Consider the following 21,204-nt stretch of genomic DNA (forward strand, 5'->3'; position numbering starts at 1 on the left):
CTAACCTCTTCTTGAACCATAGCACCTTGCTTCTCAACATCCTACTTTTCCTCATCAACCTGTTATAGATGTTGGTGTATTTTTTTTTATAAACCTAGTCATAGTTAGAGAAGAAGTTTGATTTAAGAAAAAGGCTAAAATAGGCTATGATGGTTTGGGACGGAGGGAGTACATCCACTTCATCTGTTGTTGCTTTCCTAAGTGTAAGATCGAGCTTAGAACAAGCATTAAGAGGTATAGGAACTATACATATACTAAGAACATCAAGCAGTCCTTTGCGACAGAACCAACCTTGACAATCTAGTTTTCATGATAACAAGCACGCTAATTATCCAGCCAGAAAGATGGTATTGATGTTAACAGGATAGCATCAAGATGCCGAAATATTAATTGCACACAACTGATAAGAATATACTATAACTCCCCTAATGTTGATGATACCTAGAGAACTGAAGTTGACATCCAAATAGATGGAGGATATGAAACTGGAAAAGTTGGAGAAGATACCATATCTAATACTAGCACACATAGCTAGCTAGCTAGGGCAGATAGAGAAGCAGGCAATCATTTGCATGTGTTATATGAAGAACTCTCGCCATGCCCTCCACCGGCAATGTCAACGCCGAACAGCTTGATGACACGGGCCTCCACGGTATTTGCAATCGCTTCGGCCGTGCCTTCGTCTTGCTTCTTTGGCGTCTTCCTACAGCCGATGAGTAGCTGATTGTCCTGCCCACACACTGATTTGGAGAAAGCAACAGTGTCGCCGGCTCGGAGGCCCTTCGCCCGCACGAAGCGGCTCCAGCCCTTGGTAAGCACGTAGCTCTGGCTGCTGTTCCAGTACGAATACCGGAACCGCCACACCTTGCCCTCGCCGTCCTCAAAGTTGAGGAGCACACCCTTGCCGGTGATCGTCTCTGGTCCGTGCTTCAGCGGGAAGTGCTTCTCCGCTTGCTGCTTGGGCACGACGAGACGGTTGAGCTTGCCAACGTCACTCGGCGTCACGACCTTCTCGAAGAGCAGCTTCCGAGCCCACGACGGCGTCGGCTGCGCGCGCGCGCCCATGCCGCGGCCGCGGCGCAGGCCCTGGCGCAGCTCGGCGGCGTAGGTGTGCTTCCGGAGCATGTCCACAATCTCCGACTTGGAGTGCGCCGACAAGAAGGCGAGCTCACCCGCGGACGCCCGCTCCTCTGGGAAGTTGGTGATAGCCCCGCGACCGCGGAAGCGGACGGCAGCCACGTCGTAGGCGCGCGCGGCGATCTCCTCGTCCGGAAACGTGCCGAGCCACACGCGCGCGTGACGGTCGTAGATCTGCACGCCCCAGCGCCCGTTCGGCTGTGGCACGACGCCCTTGAACCTCGACGACTGGCGCGACAGCATCAGGTGCAGCGCCGCCATCAGCTCGTCGGCACCTGATCCTTAGCACGAGTTTGAGACTGCGAACTCCACCTCGGTGCTGGAATCCGTCGTCGTCGTCGCGTTCAACGTTGCAGCGGAGTTCCACGAGAAGGTCATACTCTGATGATGCTGGTACTATTATTTTGGTAGCTAGCTAGCTCTTCTGTATGTATGACGTCGTTGGTTGTTGTGCGTGTGCATGTATATATTGATGAGGAGCTTGGTGTTTCTATTTTATAACTGTTTTTTTTTTGTTTGATTGCGTTTATTTTTTGTTGGGGCCTGTGATTCCATTTTACTTGCTGTATGGATTGTTATTTTATGCTAATTAAAGCCATCACTTCCGCCTCTGTACCCTGTGTAGTAAGGCCAGTTTCGATGTGAGTTTTATGTTCTAGCTTTCAAGACTCTCATGTGTTAAAAATAGTGTAGACAAATTTCATCCTATAAAACATATTTTGTCTTATCATCTCTCTCTTCGTCTATACTGTATGTCATGCCAGCTTATTTAATAGCCATAAAACTCTTAGGAAACTCTTACTGAGACTACCTAATGTGTTATCATGAGTTTGTTTAGTCAGTAGCATGGGTCAAAATATATTTATTTTTAAACCTAGCTGAAGACATTAATGATAATAGTATTCTCACTATAAATTTGGTAAAATCTAAGCTAGTTTGATCTGCACAAATCCTATATATAGTCGCATTTTTTGTGGATGGAGCAGGTATCTCGATGCCTCCGATACCACAATAGGTAAGCGCTGCAATTTTAGATTCAGGATCTTTCATGCTCCCTTAGTCCTTGTTATTTTTATACATTTTAAGTTTGTTTGAAGTGAAACTATTATAAATTTGATTAAATTTATAAAGAAAAATATTAACATTCATTATTATAAAAACTACTTTTTAGAGACACAATATTTTATTTTAGATATAGCCTATAAGGGCCTCCGCTTGTGCTATATACCAGTGGCACCACTATCTCGTCCTAACCCTAGAAATCAAATTTCCAGAGACAATCCATCTAAGACAAACTATATCTAGAAAAGACGTTCTAGAGACCAGTTTTCAAAATTGGTCCTCTTATTAAGTGGCCATTTCTAGAAATAGTTGCCACACATATAAAGATTAATATTTTTCATATGAAGTTGTATGAAGATAAATTTTATATCAAAATTATTGTAGGGCACCACGTGATTTAAAGCTTTATAACTGACAGCTTTTCATTTAAGATCATTTTTTACCCCAAGTATTTCTTATATTAATCAGATTTGAATATCAATCTTTACAATTTTTAACAACTTCAAATGGATACATGATTTATAACAAAGTTCGTAGCGCTCAAAGAGATCTATGATTTTATAGTTGACAACCTTTTCGTTTAATATGGTTTAGAGTGGCAAATATATAATACATGGTTTGGAGAGGTGAATTCAGAGTAATAGGATCCATTATCTAGACAAAAATGGGATGTGTAGATGAGATGGAAAAGAGGCTATACGTGAAGAGAAATGATGATCATTGATATTGTTGATATTATTGTTTTTTTATAAATTTGGTTAAACTTAGAAAAGCTTGATTTAGAGTTCCTTATATCTTACGTCAGAGATAGTTTTCTTCCTTGCTTAGATAGACAAAAAATACATACAACACAAAAATTTACTCATAAAATACAATTCATACATAAAAAATATTATTTTGATACAATTTTGTTGTTGTATATTCTTCTACTCCCTTGCCCTAAATATAAGAGATTCTAAGATTATCCTAAGTCAACCAGCCTATCCTATCCTATCCTATCTATGTTTAATAGACATTATAATATTTACGATGTCAAATTATCATCACTAGATACACTATGAAATATATCTTCACAATTTACCTTTCTAATGTGGTAGACGATGTTATTACTCATCTATATAAACTTGGCTAGATTTAGGATACGTTGGCATAGGAACCTCAAAATCCTTTTCAGGATGCAGAGATATTGTTGCTTGTTTCAAAATTTTAATTTCCTTACATTTTTCACTATCAAGCTAGCTAAGCACGCATTATGAAGTTAGGGATGTTGGTGTGTCTAAGAGCCTTGGAGACATTAAGTTTACTGGTGGAACTTTCTACCTTATTACTCATACGGGTTGGACCCTTGATGCAGCTCCCTATCAGTCTTTCAATTTGATATTAAGGGCTTACAAAATTTGGAGTTTGTATGATAAAATAAAGTGGCCTAAACATATGTGTTCGATCGAAATAATATCAAAATTTCTCAACCAAGCACTTTTAGTGTACCCACAACTACTCCAGCTCCATGATTCTACATGAGCTAGCGATGATCAACTACAGAAATTCTTGGAGCTGGAGCCATGGCTAAATGCCCTAAGAAATGAGTTTACATGCAATCGGACGTCACTTGAAACAAAGTAAACTTTTTTGAGAAATTACATATTCTTGGAGCTGGAGACAAGAATATTATTCCCAGGCCTCGTTTAGATGCTGAAAAAATTTCAACCCGATGAATAGTACCACTTTTGTCTTATTTGATAAATATTGTCCAATCGTGGATCAACCAGGCTCAAAAGATTCATATCGTGATTTCCAACTAAACTGTGTAATTAGTTATTTTTTTTACCTATATTTAATACTTCATGCAAGCGGCTAAAAATTGATGTGATGGAGAAAGAGTGAAAAAACTTGGAATTTTAGTGGCATCTAAACAAGGCGCCAGGCCAGTACTACGGCATATGTGGGCAGGGGCCGGGGGTGTGGTCGCCACACAGTTGCCAGAGTACACGTAGGACAAATACCCCAGTCCACTTGCTTTTGCTCTTGTACTAGTAAATGTTACTGCTATAGGATAATATAATAATAATAGTAGGAAATACGCACCGTACCCCATCAAACGATATGATGTGTAACCGGAAAGAGCAAAGCAAGCAAGATTGCAAGAACCGGGGGAGAACCTGTGACTGTATAGTAGGCGACCGATCGAGACAAACCAAATGGACGGACGTGGTGGCGGCGTTTCTCTCGACGTCCGCCTCGATCTCAACGACAGCCACCCCCAGCCGCACAGATGTCAAATGGCTAGCGGAACGTACAGATCAGGGCTGTCGGCCACACCTAAACCTAATTGCTTTGCAGCAAGCCGGCCAATGAGCATTGCTCCGCGCGGGGGAGCACGTAAGGGCACGGTGCATGCATCTTACTGCACGCCCCCTCTTGGTCTTGGCGGTGGTGCGCTGCGGAGTAGCTTTTGAGACGCTCCGTACAGTGAGCGCGCAGTCCCTCCTAAAATTGATGTGACGTCAAATATTTAGATAATAAAGAGCATTAAATATAGATTAATTACAAAACCAATTACATAGATGAAGGCTAATTTACGAGACGATTTTTTAAGCCTAATTAATCTATCATTAGCACATGTTTACTGTAGCTCCACATTGTCAAATCATGGACTAATTATGCTTAAAAGATTCGTCTCGTAAATTAGTCGTAAGTTGTGCAATTAGTTTTATAATTAGTCTATATTTAATACTCTATGTATATGTTCAAATATTCGATGTGATAAAAATTTTAGGACACAATGTAGGAACCAAACAGGGCCATGTGGCCGGCACGTCACATGCTCACAGAGTCACATTCAGCTCATAGCTAGCTAAGCTAGGCCGCCCATGGTTTTATTAATTTCTTGGCTCCATCGACGACAGGACCGCAAACATGGTCCACTTGCTGGGGCATCTCATCCTCCGTCCACTTTTATGCGTGTTTGCTTTAGTTTGAGAAATTAGACGATATATAAGCGTGCAGTTCATTGTCACACCTTATTATTCTTGCTATGCTACGAACAGGATGGTGTTGTCTCACTGAAAAGGATCACAGTATTCCCTCCGGTGTTTTCATGTCATATTAAATTTGTCCTAAGTCAAATGTTACTAACTTTGAACATTAGGTTTTTAAAAAAAATATATAGGTTAACAACAACATTAGATTTAGTATGCTTTAAGATTCACTACCAGAAATACTATAGATCGCCAAATTTGGAGTCTATATAAGAAAGTTACGACCTCGGGAAGATTATCATCCCTGTGAAAGCCAGCTTCCAAAACCAGCTAGCAAGTTTAGAGAGTTGTATTTTGACAAGATTTGTAAGGGTTTTTGGCCCCTCGTAGGATAAGTTCCACCCTACCTTGTATATAGAAAGGGACACTACCGATTGGAATTGAATATAATCGCATAAATCATTCTACAATTTATTTTTTATCATATCTTGTCCTTTGCTCTTCTTTTCTAACCATTATTAATTGTTGTTTATCTTTTGATCTGACTACCAGAGGTGACATCCTAGGTTTGCCAGCTAATCTAGGGCAATCCTACGATGTTTGGGCCTCGATGGGCAGGGGCGGATCCAGCAGTGGGGCGGGGGGCTCAAGCCCCCCTACCCAAACCAAAGCAGTGCAAATTATTGTAGAGCCTCTATGAATTTTTAGGCAAAGTTCTATAGTGTAGGGGAAGCTGAGACTTAAGATCGAGCAGCAGTGTTGTTCAATCCCCTATAAAATATTTCCTGGATCCGCCGCTGTCGACGGGTCTCTCCTGGACGAGAGTTTCGATGGTACCTATGCTAATTTGCCTGAAAACTAATCGTTTGCTATCATGTATAGGCACAATAGACATTCTTTGTTACTTATAAACCTAGCTGTTCTTCAGCATGCAAGCGTGATAGTTATTGAGTCTAAGCAAAATTTAGAAAAATCGGCTAGACCGATTCCTGGAACCAACTAGTCCGGTTTCTGCAGGATGGCATCACATAAATAGTTTACTATCCGTGTGCAGTAACATTTTAGGTGTGGGACCGTACTCCCGTCAGCAGGCAGAGAAGTTATACTGATTTTGCTGAACAAGAGTGAGTGAAGTCCAATTCTGAATTTAGTGCGGAGGGCCTTCACAGGTTACGTCTATGTGCAATAAAGCGTCCCTGAGCAAGACGTTAATCTTCCTGGCGTTTTAGGTGTGCATGCATATGTGCCGATGTACCGTGTGATTGTACTGGCGAGTGGCGACGGCCAGCCATTTGCTCAGCGCAGCAGAAACAAGTTGCACCGTACCTGTGGCGTGGCCTGTGCATGTGGACGACGACGACAATATGTTTCTGTGGAGTGACAACGAAAAATCGAAATAAAGTCGCGCAGAGCTTTCCACAAATTAACGTCACCATGTTGGAGAAATCCAACTTTCATGCTCGAATCAAACAGCCAGCTGCATATGCCTAGCAAAGTAGCAGACGTGCATGGCGGACGCAAGCCTTAGTGAACTCGTTTGCACGAAAGTGGTCGATTCTAAATTTTCTAGAAAAGCTGGCTATGTGTTAGATGGAGTTTGGACGCTTAGTTCGCCGTCCTGCTGACCAGTTCTCGGAGGAGCGCTGCAAGGAGCCCCTTTGACGCCTTGACGGTGCAGTAGGCATGCTCGATGTCACAGCATGTTTCAGCGTTAATATATTTTTTTGACGACTCGCTGGAAATAATGATTCGACTGTTGATTGGATTTTTGTTGCCGCAAAGAAACTGCCATCAAGGGTTCGCAATCTACAAAGTCATTTATGCATGTATGCTCAGTCTAATTATGTAGATACAATAAATCTCTATGCTAATGTTGTTCGACTGGCTGGTAGTTATAAATATACTTCAAATTCTCATTATATTAGTAACTTACAACATAAATCGATTTACTTTCATACGTCAACACCTCTATACGCCAATGAACAATATCGTGAGTATGGGTAATTCTCAATTTAATTCTCACTACTATAGAAATGATTTTTAGCAACAAGACTATTTTTAGGTAGACGTGGCTCAATATACAGTGGCCGGTAAACCAAGCCGTCTCTGAAGATGAATTTGTGTAGGCAGCTCCAAAGCCAATTAACCACCTCTATAAATGTACCTTTAGAGCCGGCTAGAATTAGCAGTCGGCCAACCACCTCTGAGAATGGTGGGATTTGTAGAGACGGCTGGTCTAAAGATCCATTTGTAGAGGCAGCAGGATATAGGTGTTTACATCAAAATTTGAAAGGAGTCTCGCAGAGACTTAAAAGCTCCTAAGATCATGTCATCAAGGAAGCAATTGCGTGCAAATCGGAATTAGCTGATTCGAATGCAGCACCGGAATCGGCTTTCTTCAAGCAGCGCTGGCAGATAATGACAAAGGCTACGATCGGCGCCAGGACGAAACATGATGGACTCTACAAAAAGGAAAAGATTAGGGTCCAAGTTATCTTAAATTAGTAATGTTTTATTTTATGCCAGAAAATTATAACGAATCGTGCTCGAGTAGGATTCATGTTTAGACTCCGGGTAAAAATACCAAACCCCGGCTATTGTAAAGGACAACAATCAATCCAATATACAAGTCATTTACTTTTTCGGCTCCCGCCACCCCTTAGGAGTAGGAGTAGAGTAGATCTCGGCGAGTTCTTCAGCAAGTACGGCTGCATCGATCCGGTCGACCTCCACTGCTTGTTGTAAGTACTGTCATGGCTTATACTTCTGTCCGTACGGCTGCATCGATCCAGTCGACCTCCACTGCGACTCTGGTATAAGTTAGTTATCGATTCTTGCCTAGTTCAAGTATGGCTGCATCGATCCGGTCGACCCCCACTGCATGAACTAGATCAAGGTCAAGTTATCGGCTCTACCTTAGAATGACAGTCTTTGATAGATTCATTAAGTTACCGATATTGCTTATTGCTTTTCTTATTCATTTAAATTACAGCAATATCACTCTGTCCGATTGGAATTGATCTAGATCGGCCTTATATCCTATTTAGCCCATCGTTTATTAATCTAAAACTGATCTAATCTGTACATTAAACGATGAGTTACGTTTCATCGGTTGTTTTACATCAATCTTGATCGTGCATAGCATGCGGTTAAAGCATGTTGCGTCTTGAGTAAATTTATTGGCTAGCGAAAACCGTTCCATGGCCCATTATCACGGCATGTGTGATTCTGCCTCACACCCCACTGTTAGCACCGTGAAGTGGGGATCGTTATTCGGTAGATCTATTCCTGATAAGACATGACTTTAACTGTGCGCTATGCCTGAATCGGCTGTTTTAGCCGATATCGAGTGCTTTTACGAGCAGTTCGCATCATGAGACCGTTGAAGTAAAGATAGATTGAAAGATGTGTTAGCCCCATGATTTTATTATTATATTACAGCCTGCATGATTCTGCCTCATGACCCACTGACATTAGTAATGAGTTAGGGTTATTGAGTCTATTATTATTTCTACGGCCTGCATAATTCTGTCTCATGCCCCACTCGTCATAGCGATAGATGAGATCTAATATGTTTATTAGATTTATCTTTATTAAACGGTTAAATGGTGTTGAATTGTTTTCTTTATATAAAACGGGTTCGGTTGCTTGTAATCATTGGCTCAGCATAAACCAATCATTGTTGACATCTTATTGCCATTGATTAATATCTGCTCAAATAACGACATTTATCTTGAATAATAACCGATTCTTCTTTTACAACCCAATAAGCTTTAACCGATTTATTCTCATAAATATGCTGTAATCGACTGTTTAGTCGATCTCCTTTCATATCGGCTCTCAGAACCGCACATTTAGGACTGTCTGGCAACACCGGCAAGTTCTACCCTTAATTACTGATAAGCTTTCTCTCCTTGTCAATTACAGGGTCAAATTTACTAGCATGTTTCGGGAGGAGTGCGCAGGATCGACCATCTCTACGCTGAAGTTAGGTGGATCTACAGGTCCATCAGGCAGACCCTTCCGGCTTGCTGCGTGTGTCCTCGGCATGGGACAAAAAATCTGTGTTGACACACATTTCTGGCACGTCCGGTGGGACCCCACAATCGTCATGGCGGTTCACAACAACAATGACATCCTTATGCTGCATTATGAAGATCTACCTAATGGGGATAAGGGTATCATCAGCAAAGCTACAGAAGAGTTTCAGAACAAATGTTTGTTGTCCTACACCAAAACACGTGACAACATAATTGTTCAGAAATTTCCACTACCAAGAGTTCTATTATACGGGCAGACAGATACAACTGAAGATGAAGACAGGCGTTTCTTTAAGGAAGTTGTAGACAAATATGTTTGTGATGCCATATCAAGCCATAACAAAGCTTTCGTGGACATATTGCACAATGCCATGAGAGAGGCGATTCATGGATTTCCAGTTGGTCAAGGCGGACCGGCTTATTACAACATCCCAGATCCATCGACCCAAGGGACTAATCAAGTCGGTACCAGCCATCAAGAAGCAGCACCAGCTAGTAATGGTGATGTCCAGACAGTTCAGGGTTCATCTGAACAGGCTCAAGGAACTACTATGAATCAGATACAGTATAATCCTGGACCGTTAGTATAGTATGTGCAACAACCGGCGGGGCAAAGTCAGAACCAGGTGATTAATTTTGGCACATCAGGCCATAAACCATCGTCGGCTCAAAAAATAGCACCGTCAATTCAAAGGATCCGTAGGGATATAGATCCTTATGTCTACAATCAGAGACTTCAAGCAGCAAGCCAGCAAAAGGCCTAGTAGATTAAGATTCCACAAGGGTATCACTATGGCACGGATTATAACACCCTTCACATGATGCCAAACCTAGGATACTAAGGCACACGGGATTTCAATCCACAGATGGGTTAGCAGGTGCAAAGAAATCCAAATCCACAAGCTGATGAATTACTACTGAGGGTGACCGAGATGATGAAGAATCAGTTTGGTCTGAAGCCAAAAGGGGTGACATTTTCGTACAAACACCCATATCCAAAATGGTATGATTTGGTCGCTCTTCCAACAAATTATAGGCTCCCAGAATTCGCTAAGTTCACTAGCCAAGACAGTACAAGCATGATAGAACATATCAGTCGGTATCTTACACAATTGGGCGAAGCATCAGTTGAGGATGCCCATCGAGTTCATTTCTTCTCTCTGTCCTTATCAGGACTAGCCTTCACTTGGTTTTCATCATTGCCAGTCAGCCTGGAGAAGAAGTTTTATACATATTTTTACACTGGGACTAGAGAAAAGAAGATTACCGATCTGACAACTATAAGACACAAGACTAATGAATCGGACACTGAATTTCTTCAGAGGTTCCGAGAAACCAGGAACTTGTGCTTCTCCTTAAACTTGGCCGATGATCAACTAGCTGCTTTAACTGTTCAAGAAATGCTGCCGATGTGAAAAGAAAAGCTGATGGGACAAGAATTTGACAACTTGGGTCAATTGGCTCAACGAGTAGCAGCGCTCAATAGCCAATTCCAGAGTATGCGCGGAGATATCCGGTTCTAGAAGAGTACCACAGTAGTCAAAGCTTATGATCCATACTCAGTCGATGACGGCTATGAAGATGAAGAAGAAGAGGTTGTTGTAGCTGAATGGAATTGGGGCAAGAAAACAGTAATGATGCCAAATCCTTAGGGAAGAGGAGTTGAGGAGAGCTATGACTTTGATGTCACCAAATCAGATAAGCTCTTTAATTTCTTACTTGAGAAAAGGGCAGATCAAGTTGCCCAATGGTCATGTCATGTTGCCCCTTGATCAATTAAAGAATAAAAAATTCTGCAAGTTCCATAATGCTACTTCTTATTCCACCAACGAATGCAGAATTTTCCGGCAGCATATATAGAGGGCTATTCAGCAGGGGAGGCTCAAATTTGATACGCCTCGAAAAATAAAAGTTGACGACAATCCTTTCCCAGGAAATCTAAACATGGTTGATGCTAGGCTATTTAAAGGAAAAACTAAGGTCCTAACATCAACCAAATCAAAAGAAGCTAGAATAGTCGATCCCAAGATGCAAATATTGGCTGACGAGTATAGAAAGATTAGAAGATGCCGTGCCGAGCAAAAGAGCCAATACGAGCAGGGAGAGACGTCAAAAGCAGAGACGACAAAGCCACGGGTTACATCTTGGATTCTGTTGAATAAGTGGCAGCGGTAGAAAGAAAAGGATTATCAGCATTGGTTAAGGGATCAAGCGTACCAGCATCAACTGAAAGAAGAGAGGCATGAAAGGAAACAAGCCGAATTACATTAGAATTATCCTTTCTTCAGACATTGCTGGAACAAAGGTTTGAAGTTGCCTACCATACATGACTATCTAGAATGTAGCAATCAATATTGGAAGTATAGGCAGTCTCAAACCAGCCGCCGGTCTATCCATGCTCATGATGCATATCATCATAATAACATGGATCGGCGCTTAAAAAATAAAAGTGTTCATGATCAGCTTGGGAAAAGAGTTGTTGACTAAGACTAGGCTAATTATGAAGAAGAAGGCAACGAAAGAAAGTATGTTTGGCAGGAAGGCCAATGGTGTCCAGGAGGTTTAACAAGGAGCCAGAAGAGAAGGGTGCAGCGCCTAAGGAATAAAGAGATGGAACAGGCTCAAGCATCCGGTAAACCTCAAGTATGGCGTACCAAGCAGATAGCCGATAGAAAGCAACTATTGGCTAATATCCAAATGGCTTTTCTGTTGCCATCAGAATTCAGAGCTCCAGCAGATCAAGAAATTTATTCGGATTTCGATGAATCGGAGTATAAAGAAATAGTTGCTAAGTTAACGGTTGTACAGCAAGCAATATTTGACAAACCAGTCAAATATCGGCACTTAAAAGCTTTATATATGAAAGGTTTTGTTGATGGGAAGTCGATGAACAAGATGTTGGTGGACGAAGGTGCTTCTATCAATCTTATGTCTTATACTACTTTTCGTAAACTTGGCAAAGGACCAAAAGATCTGATGGAGGCTGACCTGATGCTTATAGACTTCAAAGGTAATATGTCTAAGACCCAGGGGGGCAATAAACGTCGAACTAACAATCGAAAGCAAGACTCTGCTCACAACATTCTTTGTCATCAATGGAAAAGGGTCGTACAGTTTGCTCCTCGGTCGTGATTGGATTCATGCGAACTACTGTATACCATCGACCATGCATCAGTGTTTGATTCAATGGCATGGAGATGATGTTGAACTGGTTCATCCTGATGAGTCCATGAGCATCGCAACAACCGATCCAGTCTTTTAGGAACTAGGAGACTTCGAATGTTTTTCTGGCAAGTCATGGGAAGAAGGCTTCATTAAGATCAGCAATGAAAGCCAACAGCCGATGCAAGCGATCGGCTCTGAGAGTTTGTTTTAGTAGAAAAGTAATGGCTTCACGTTGGCCGTTGGATTAAAGCAAAAATAAACATTGAGTCTTGGAGATGGATTTAGGCCGACATATATGAATGCTGAGTCAAAGTGCAAGCGCGATTCAGAGTTAATGGATTTCTTAAAGAAGTTTTGTTTTGCTTAATAGGACGCTTGACCTGGGTTGATTAATCGTTTGACCTTTGATATGAAAATTTCTACAGGGTGTTATCCTAATATTTGATCAACACTTGATAGTCGATTCGTTCTCGGCTCTAATAGCCGGTACCAGGAGGGTATCGCCTCTAGTTCAAAAAATGAAAATCTTTAAAGACAATGAAAGCCGATACGATATGTATCACCTATAGAGCAAAAACAAAAAGCAAAAAATAGTCATACACAAGTGCATTGCACTAAGGCGTATACATGAAAGAATAGGAGTCTTTGTTCATTAGATTACCCTAAGTACAGACTAATCAAAGACCTTGTTCACCTCATCCTGAGCAGATGTGATGTCTACTATGGCCTCCACTGCCATGATGAATTCTTTGAGTAGGTCCTCATGCTCCTTAGGGCCATTGCCCATTGGGAAACCAGTCTCCATGGCATGGAGCTCGTACCCAGTTTGGACTTGTGCCATGGTCAACGCCACCGCCGCACCATGATGAATGCCGTGGAGGGCAATCTCCTAAACATGGACTGGGACGTCTTGGAGACAAGCATCGATAAGGGAACCCCGCGCATTGACGGTGTCCGTGGCCGCGTTCGCCGCCACTTTGAGAGACTCTAACTGCACCATCAGGGCTGACAGTCACAAGAACAAAAGATTATCAAGATAAAGATAATGGAAATCAGAATGAGGCATTCTTGGAATTTATCTTACCCGCCACCATGGTGTCAAACTCAGCTAGCCATGCTCGAACGACGCTAGCCTCCTCCTCAGCCATGTGAAGGGCGGCCTGAGAGACCTCGAGGTGAATCTCTAGTTGGTTGTTCTCCCAAGTCACCTCGGAATAACGATTCTGAGCCATCCTCCACTCATGAAGGTTGCGTCGGGCATCATCGCCATTGTAGGAGTCGGAAGAATCCGACGACGAGGCCGGCATAGAAGATGCGGCATCAGAAGGCCCGCTGGCCCTGGGAAGAGGATGGAGGCTGTCATTCACAACAAACCTATAGGCGAGTTAGAACTGTTCATCATCATAAACAAAAAATGTCAATCTCACCTCATGCGTCGGAGACGCTAGTTCATCGGCATGTTCTCCTCCAGGATTTCCTCCGCCACGCACTTGCCTCAGTTGTCTTCACCTACCATGAGGGATGATTGGATCTACGAAAGGGAGAAGGAAAACTGCTATAGCATTTTGGTAGGCGGAGAAGAGCAAAGGATCAGTTGCGAGTGGAGATGTGTTCGAGGCCAAAGCCACTGGCTGGTATTTGAAGACCTGAAGCGAAGAGGCGGACGCCCTGAGACACGCAAAAGGCAACCACAATTAATGGAAGGTGAAGCACCACTTCACTAATGTCGATGGGAATACGGCGTTGAGCAACTAAAGGCAGGAAATCGAAGGGTTCTCTTAATAAAAGCCATGTTTTCATACTTGATTGGATTAGAAGTCTGGGATCGGCTGTATCAAATTGGTTCTTTAGCCAAAGAAAGAAGCGTAATTAAATAACAGAGAGTATGATTGATTCTACACAAGGTACGAGTTGACATGTAGATTTCAAGCCTGGAACGTCATGGGTCGCTCTCAAAATTTCTAAGCCGAATAGCATCAGCTCCCGCGATCTATTTGACTTCTTTGGCTGATCTAGGGATGCTCTCAAAGATGTACTTATGACGGTCAATGGCAATGAGACTCTAGAGAAAGCTAGGGATGGATTACCCTTGATGGCCAAAAGCGAGATAGCCGGTATGGTTGCCTAATCGTGAGAAACCTTATCGGATCAAACGTTGTACGCCTGGTAATATTTACATTTTTGAAAACACTGAGAGGAGAAGAGGAATTCGGCAGAGCAATCGAATGGGGATCATTTAAAGGAATATTACCCTAATGTTTGGAGTAATACTTGATAGCCAATTTGCTCAGCTGACAGTTCTAATAACCAATACTAGAAAGGTTTCACTTCTAGTGCGAAGATAAACCCAGAAGGGTAAAAGCCGATACGATACATGTCGCCCGTAGGAGCGAGGCAAACACGAACAAAGTGGTGCATGAAGTAAAAGGAAAATCATTGGAGACGATGGAATTGTTTGCTTGATGTCACTTATTACAAGCTATAGACCAGAAAACACTTTGTTCACTATATCATCGGCCTAGGAGGTCAGGACAACAGAGTTGGCGGCATCAGAGAAATCCTTGACTAGGCGCTCATAATCTCTAGGGTATCCGGTGGTTGGAGCTCCATGGGGAAGAAGCCAAAGATCGTGGCTAGAGTGAACTTGTGCAGCAGCCAGCACCATGGCAGCTCCATGACGAATGCCATGAAGAGCAACTTCTCTAACGTGGTTTGGGATGTCATACCAGCGAACTACCAGAACGACACCCCTAGCATTGATGAATCGTGCCGCATGGTCCATAGCTAAATGGAGGCTTTCTAGCTGAGCTAATAGATCTAAAGGATTTAAGGAAGAGGTGATCAGGGTATTGGAGGCAAAAGTTAAGAAGAAATAGAAAATTATGGTAAATGTCTTACCAGCGATTCTGGCTTCAACCTTGGCCAGCCTCTCTCGCACCGGGTTAGCCTCTGGGGTGATTGGCTCGGAACTATGGCCAGAGCCAACTCCACAATAGCGAGGTAGTCGGCAAGTTTCTCATCGATCCGGTCAATGGAAATGATCAAGTCATCGTTATCTCTTGGCCTCCTCAGATAGCGGGGAAGCTGGCAACAAATTGGTGTTGAGGATGACCCCAAAGGCTGAGCAGAGTCAGCCCCTTGTTCTGAAATGACAGGAGCATCACGAGGTGCACCCTCTTGATGATGGATGCGCGGGCGCGATGATGCAGATCCATCAAGAGCCTCCTCAGCAGATCTATTGTTGTTCTCCATGATCTCAAGCCTACAGAAAAAGCAAAAACTATACTAAGGATGCAGGAGGTTTGAGACGAAATGGGTGGTTTTTCGATCCAGAGCCATGGCCCATATATATAGCCTAGGAAGGCAAGAAGATAGACTTTGCTAGGGGTGTAAAACTGAAATCAGCAACGGAAATAGATTGACACTCCAGAAATTTAGGGGACAGATAACGAAGAAATAATAAATTCGGACTTATTAATTCCCTGAATTACAAAAATATCGTGGGATGGATACAAAGAATTTACATTGACCAGAGACCGACCCACCAAGACTTCTTTGGATTGAAGGGAGTCCGGATCCCCACAAGGCCGAAGGTCATCATGAACCGAGTCACGTCGGCCAGTTGATAGAATTGTGCCAGGAAAGGGGGAAAGGCCACCCAATAGATGCCTAGGTGATTCTTGATGGCTGGGAAATTGTGGGAAAGAAGCCTATGGCTGGGCATTTGGTGGAACAAACAAGGGGAAGGTGTCCACATATTTTAGCCCTTGCAAACACTAGAACAGCTCTGCGAGCATGGTGAGAAAACACATGTGATATCACAAGACTTCTTTTAGCCGCAGTAGCTAATCCTCTTGCTCGACAAGGCGATAGAATGAGCGACACAATCACCCTATGCACAAGGATTCTTCTAACCACTCAAGATCTTCATAGTAAAAGAATGGACCATGGAGGGTCTGGCGAAGCTAGAAGCACTCGAGGGAGCAAATGGAAGAAAAACATGGCTGGATTGTTGAGTTGCTCTCACCAGGGTCAGATAAACATTTTATAGCCAGCCCAGAAAGATGAATCCAAGTGCCCATGAAGCAGTGACGCTCTTGTAAAAGTTTTGAGGCATAGGCTCATGAGTTGCGAACGATAACAAACAGTAGACCCCATATCAAGATTCTCTGCCCATGACTGCGGATGAATCAGGGATACAGACATGATAATTTTGGAATAAAATTACTTTTATCCCAAAAATGGGGGGCATGTGTTTACACCAAAATTTGGAAGGAGTCTCGTAGAGACTTAAAAGCTCCTAAGATCATGTCATCAAGGAAGCAATTGCGTGCTGATCAAAATTAGCTGATTCGAATGCACCACCAAAATCGGCTTTCTTCAGGTAGCGCTGGCAGATAATGACAAAGGCTATGATCAGCGCCAGGACGAAACATGATGGACTCTACAAAAGGGAAAAGATTAGGGTCCAAGTTATCTTAAATTAGGAATGTTTTCTTTTATGCTGGAAAATTGTAATGAATTATCCTCGAGTAGGATTCATGTTTAGACTCCGGGTATAAATACCAAACCCCAGTTATTGTAAAGGACAACAATCAATCCAATATACAAGTCATTTACTTTTTTGGCTCTAGCCATCCCTTAGGAGTAGGAGTAGAGTAGATCTCGGCGAGTTCTTTAGCAAGTATGGCTATCAATCCGGTCGACCTCCACTGCTTGTTGTAAGTACTATCATGGCTTATACTTCTATTCGTACGGTTGCATCGATCCGGTCGACCTCCACTACGACTCTGGTATAAGTTAGTTATCGATTCTTGCCTAGTTCAAGTATGGATGCATCGATCCGGTCGACCCCCACTGCATGAACTAGATCAAGGTCAAGTTATCAGCTCTACCTTAGAATGGCAGTCTTTGGTAGATTCATTAAGTTACCGATATTTCTTATTGCTTTCATTATTCATCTAAATTATAGCTGCCCGATTGGGATTGATCTAGATCAGCCTAATATCCTATTTAGCCCATCGTTTGTTAATCTAAAACTGATCTAATCTGTACATTAAACGATGAGTTATGTTTCATCGGTTGTTTTACATCAATCTTGATCGTGCATAGCATGTGGTTAAAGCATGTTGCGTCTTGAGTAGATTTATTGGCTAGCAAAAACCGTTCCATGGCCCATCATCATGGCCTGTGTGATTCTACTTCACACCCCACTATTAGCACCATGAAGTGGGGATCGTTATTCGGTAGATCTATTCCTAATAAGGCATGACTTTAACTATGCGCTATGCCTGAATTGGCTGTTTTAGCCGATATCGAGTGCTTTCATGAGTAGTTCGCATCATGAGACCGTTGAAGTAAAGATAGGTTGAAAGATATGTTAGCCCCAAGATCTTATTATTGTATTATGGCCTGCATGATTCTGCCTCATGGCCCACTGATATTAGTAATGAGTTAGGGTCGTTGAGTCTATTGTTATTTCTATGGCCTGCATGATTCTGCCTCATGCCCCACTGGTCATAGCGATAGATGAGATCTAACATGTTTATTAGATTTATCTTTATTAAATGGTTAAATGGTGTTGAATTGTTTTCTTTATATAAAAGTGGTTTGGTTGCTTGTAATCATTGGCTCAACATAAACCAATCATTGTTGGCATCTTACTGCCATTGATTAATATCTGCTCAAATAACGACATTTATCTTGAATGATAACCGATTCTTCTTATACAATCCAATGAGCTTCAACCGATTTCTTCTCATGAATATGCTGGAATCAACTGTTTAGTCAATCTCCTTTCATATCGGCTCTCAAAACTGCACATTCGGGACTGTCTAGTAACACCGGCAAGTTCCGCCCTTAATTACTGATAAGCTTTCTCTCCTTGTCAATTACAGGGTCAAATTAACTGGCATGTCTTGGGAGGAGTGCATAGGATCGACCATCCCTGCGCTGAAGCTAGGTATATCTACAGCTCCATCGAGCAGACCCTTCCGGCTTGCTGCGTGTGTCCTCAGCAAGGGACAAAAATTCTATGTCGACAACAGGCCACCTCTACAAATGCTCTAGGGTATATGTAGCAGGCCCCCTTCTTCCTCCTCAAAAAATTTATAGTTTATCGAGGAGGAAGGAAGCAGGGCTTCGACCACATCAAAAAATTAAAAATCTAAGGGGAAAGATTTTGATTCCTTTGGTGGAGGAGGCTTTAAAAGGTAAGTGAATGCTATCCCAACCCTCTTTTAAAAGTTTTAGAGGTAGATTAGTGTGTAATTAGGGTTTTGATTTTATCTCTCTTCCATGGTGTTTTAGGCATTTATGGATGCAATTATATCAAATATTTGAAGATACTAGGGTAAATTTAGTAGGGAAATTATATTTTACCTTTACTTAGTGGCCATGTTTCAATTTTAGTGGTCTATTTATTAGTTTTTAGGGAGGGATTGGTTTGATCTAGATCTAGATCTAAAACTAGAGTTAGCTATTTATTGTCAACATTCATATTATTATTTTCTTGGTGGCTGAGAAACTCGGCTAAGGTGAAGAAAAAAGTACTTCCATTTAGTCTAGGTACTAATCAAGCTATGGAAACTTATGTTGATATGGAGATCAAATCAAATGATGAAAGTGACTTGAAACCTTCCGCTCAAGTCTGTGCTCATGAATGTGAAAGTGATGAAGACCCTCAATTATGCATGGTCAATGTGGCAAGAAATGGATGGATGAATGCTCTAGTGTAGGATACTTTATTTTTATATTTAATTCTTGAGTATCTGTATGCCACACTATCAAGAGGGATGTATCACTGAGTTTTAGACAAGCAATAGTGCTCAAGTAAACCCATGTGAGGAAACTTGAGAGTGAGAGAAGAAAACCAAAACCCTAGTATGTGTAGGAAACTGGCTAGGTTGGCTTTGCCCCTAGTAGCTAGTTCATTTGGAAAGCCGGCCAAGCCAGGTTTTCCCGACAGATGCCGAAGGGCTAGTTTTGAAGTTTGGTCTATTTATACCTCTCCCTCTCCCACTTTGCTTGTTGTTGTTGCTCCCCATTCATTCCGCACGACCAGAAGCCCTAGCCCACTCCTCTCCTTCCTTTTGTGGGAGTGGTTGCTTACAGAGAAACTAATCCTTGATTATAAACACAATAGACTAACTATCTGATGCACAACTTTAATGAACTAGAGAGATCTAGTGAGTATAGGATGATCAGACCGATCTAGATTTTGGCACTATTCCCACTCTCTAGTAGCATCACTCTGGTGACCACTGGCTCCACCGAGTGTCTCTCTCAAACCTTTTTCAAATGGCCAACTCCTTAGAGGTGTCCTATAGCAGAACGAACACCTTTAGCACTAAGTTAGCATTTTCAAAACATTTTTTGCAAAGGTTTTCACATGCTTCCTCACTACGCCAGTCGATCCATATACATGCATTGTTATATAACTATATTAGTCAAAGAATCCATCTGTTTATAGTACGGCAATCTATCTTAAACCCGATGATTAAATTCTCTATACACCTTACATCGGTGAAACCAAAACCATATACATATACCTTCACCTTTGGGCTTTTGCTTCCATATCCATCATCTCCTCTCATCTTGAGTCATTGTTCATGATTCTAGCTACGTCCTCCATGGCCTCATGATGCTCAAGACAAGCATGTGGACTATGTCACCTATTCATCTCACACATGAAAAACAATAGTCCACCTAATATTGTCACTCAACAAAACCAAACTGGGACTTTCAGTTACGAGCAAACATTATTATACTACCTTGCTTCTTTACATAGTGATTGCCTCACTATGGAGCAGCTGATGACTGGAACCGCATGGTTATCTCACTATGGAGCTTGTTGATGGTAGTTACCAACCATCATAAACTATCAATAAAACCTGTAGAAATGCACGAAAATGATCACCAACATAGGTCTAAGGGTTTAAACTAACAAATTCCATGAGTTTTGTTGAATCTATGTTTTTATCAGGGTTAGCCCCACCTACAGGCCGGCCAGCATAGGGGGGCCACCTAGCAGCCCCCCTCGCTACATCGGTTCTCTACCGCCATAAGGATTGCATCTACGCCATTCTTCTAAGTTGGTTTGATCTGAGGGTCCACGATTGATGCTACCCCCTATATATATCAGCCCCTACCCCTAGAGGCATATATCATCAGATCAAAAGTTAGGGTTTCCAGAGAGAATAGAATAGATCTCCAATAACTCAAAGTTCTAGTGTAGGCTAGCTAGCAAGATTCAAGTAGAGTTGGGCTACTGCTCAGGATTCTGGATTCATCATCTGGAGGCTAGTATAGCCATTGTATCCTCTATATTTCAAGGCTTTGTGCTTATTCAATACTATGTTTCTATTTATTATGTTCGTAGTTTGCTTTAGTAGTATACTTGATATAGTCATCATAGATAATGAATTTATGCATAAGTTCGCAAAGCACTTAGCTCAGTACTCGAGTGAGTTAAGTGGTTGACATTATGTAAGCATGGTGCTTATATGTTATTTACCTATGGATGCACCCTACATTCTGGGCCATGTGGTAGATCGCGAATGTGACACTTTCGTTGAGTCCTTTGTAGTCCACTCCCCGATTGTAGGACAAGTAGGACCTAGTTGCGAAGAGAATCTCTGTTCTTGATTTTACTTAGTAATGTTCCTTATGCCTAGATGCAGAGTTAGTTATATTATAGATGAAAGTATATATACTCGGGTATACAAAAGACTTAGTAAATAAGAAATGACTTAGGACTTTATTCTCTTAACTAATCTCCTATCTAGCCATACTACATTTATGATTATCTATTTCTATCTCTG

General features: G+C 42.0%; 1 protein-coding gene across 1 annotated transcript; it reads right to left on the reverse strand.

Annotated features, from left to right (window-relative positions):
• Window positions 1–388: 388 nt before the first annotated feature.
• LOC136451674 (AP2/ERF and B3 domain-containing protein Os01g0141000-like) lies at window positions 389–1,553 on the reverse strand. The gene has a single exon (XM_066452361.1). The coding sequence runs from the start codon at window positions 1,396–1,398 to the stop codon at window positions 565–567; it is 834 nt and encodes a 277-aa protein (XP_066308458.1). The 5' UTR covers window positions 1,399–1,553; the 3' UTR covers window positions 389–564.
• Between the last annotated feature and the right edge of the window lie 19,651 nt (window positions 1,554–21,204).

The sequence above is a fragment of the Miscanthus floridulus genome, chromosome 5 (assembly GCF_019320115.1).
Source record: "Miscanthus floridulus cultivar M001 chromosome 5, ASM1932011v1, whole genome shotgun sequence".
NCBI classification, from domain to species: Eukaryota; Viridiplantae; Streptophyta; class Magnoliopsida; order Poales; family Poaceae; genus Miscanthus; species Miscanthus floridulus.

Coding starts and splice junctions, on each gene's coding strand:
- LOC136451674 (XM_066452361.1), bottom strand. CDS start 1,398: ATGGCGGCGCTGCACCTGATGCTGTCGCGCCAGTCGTCGAGGTTCAAG.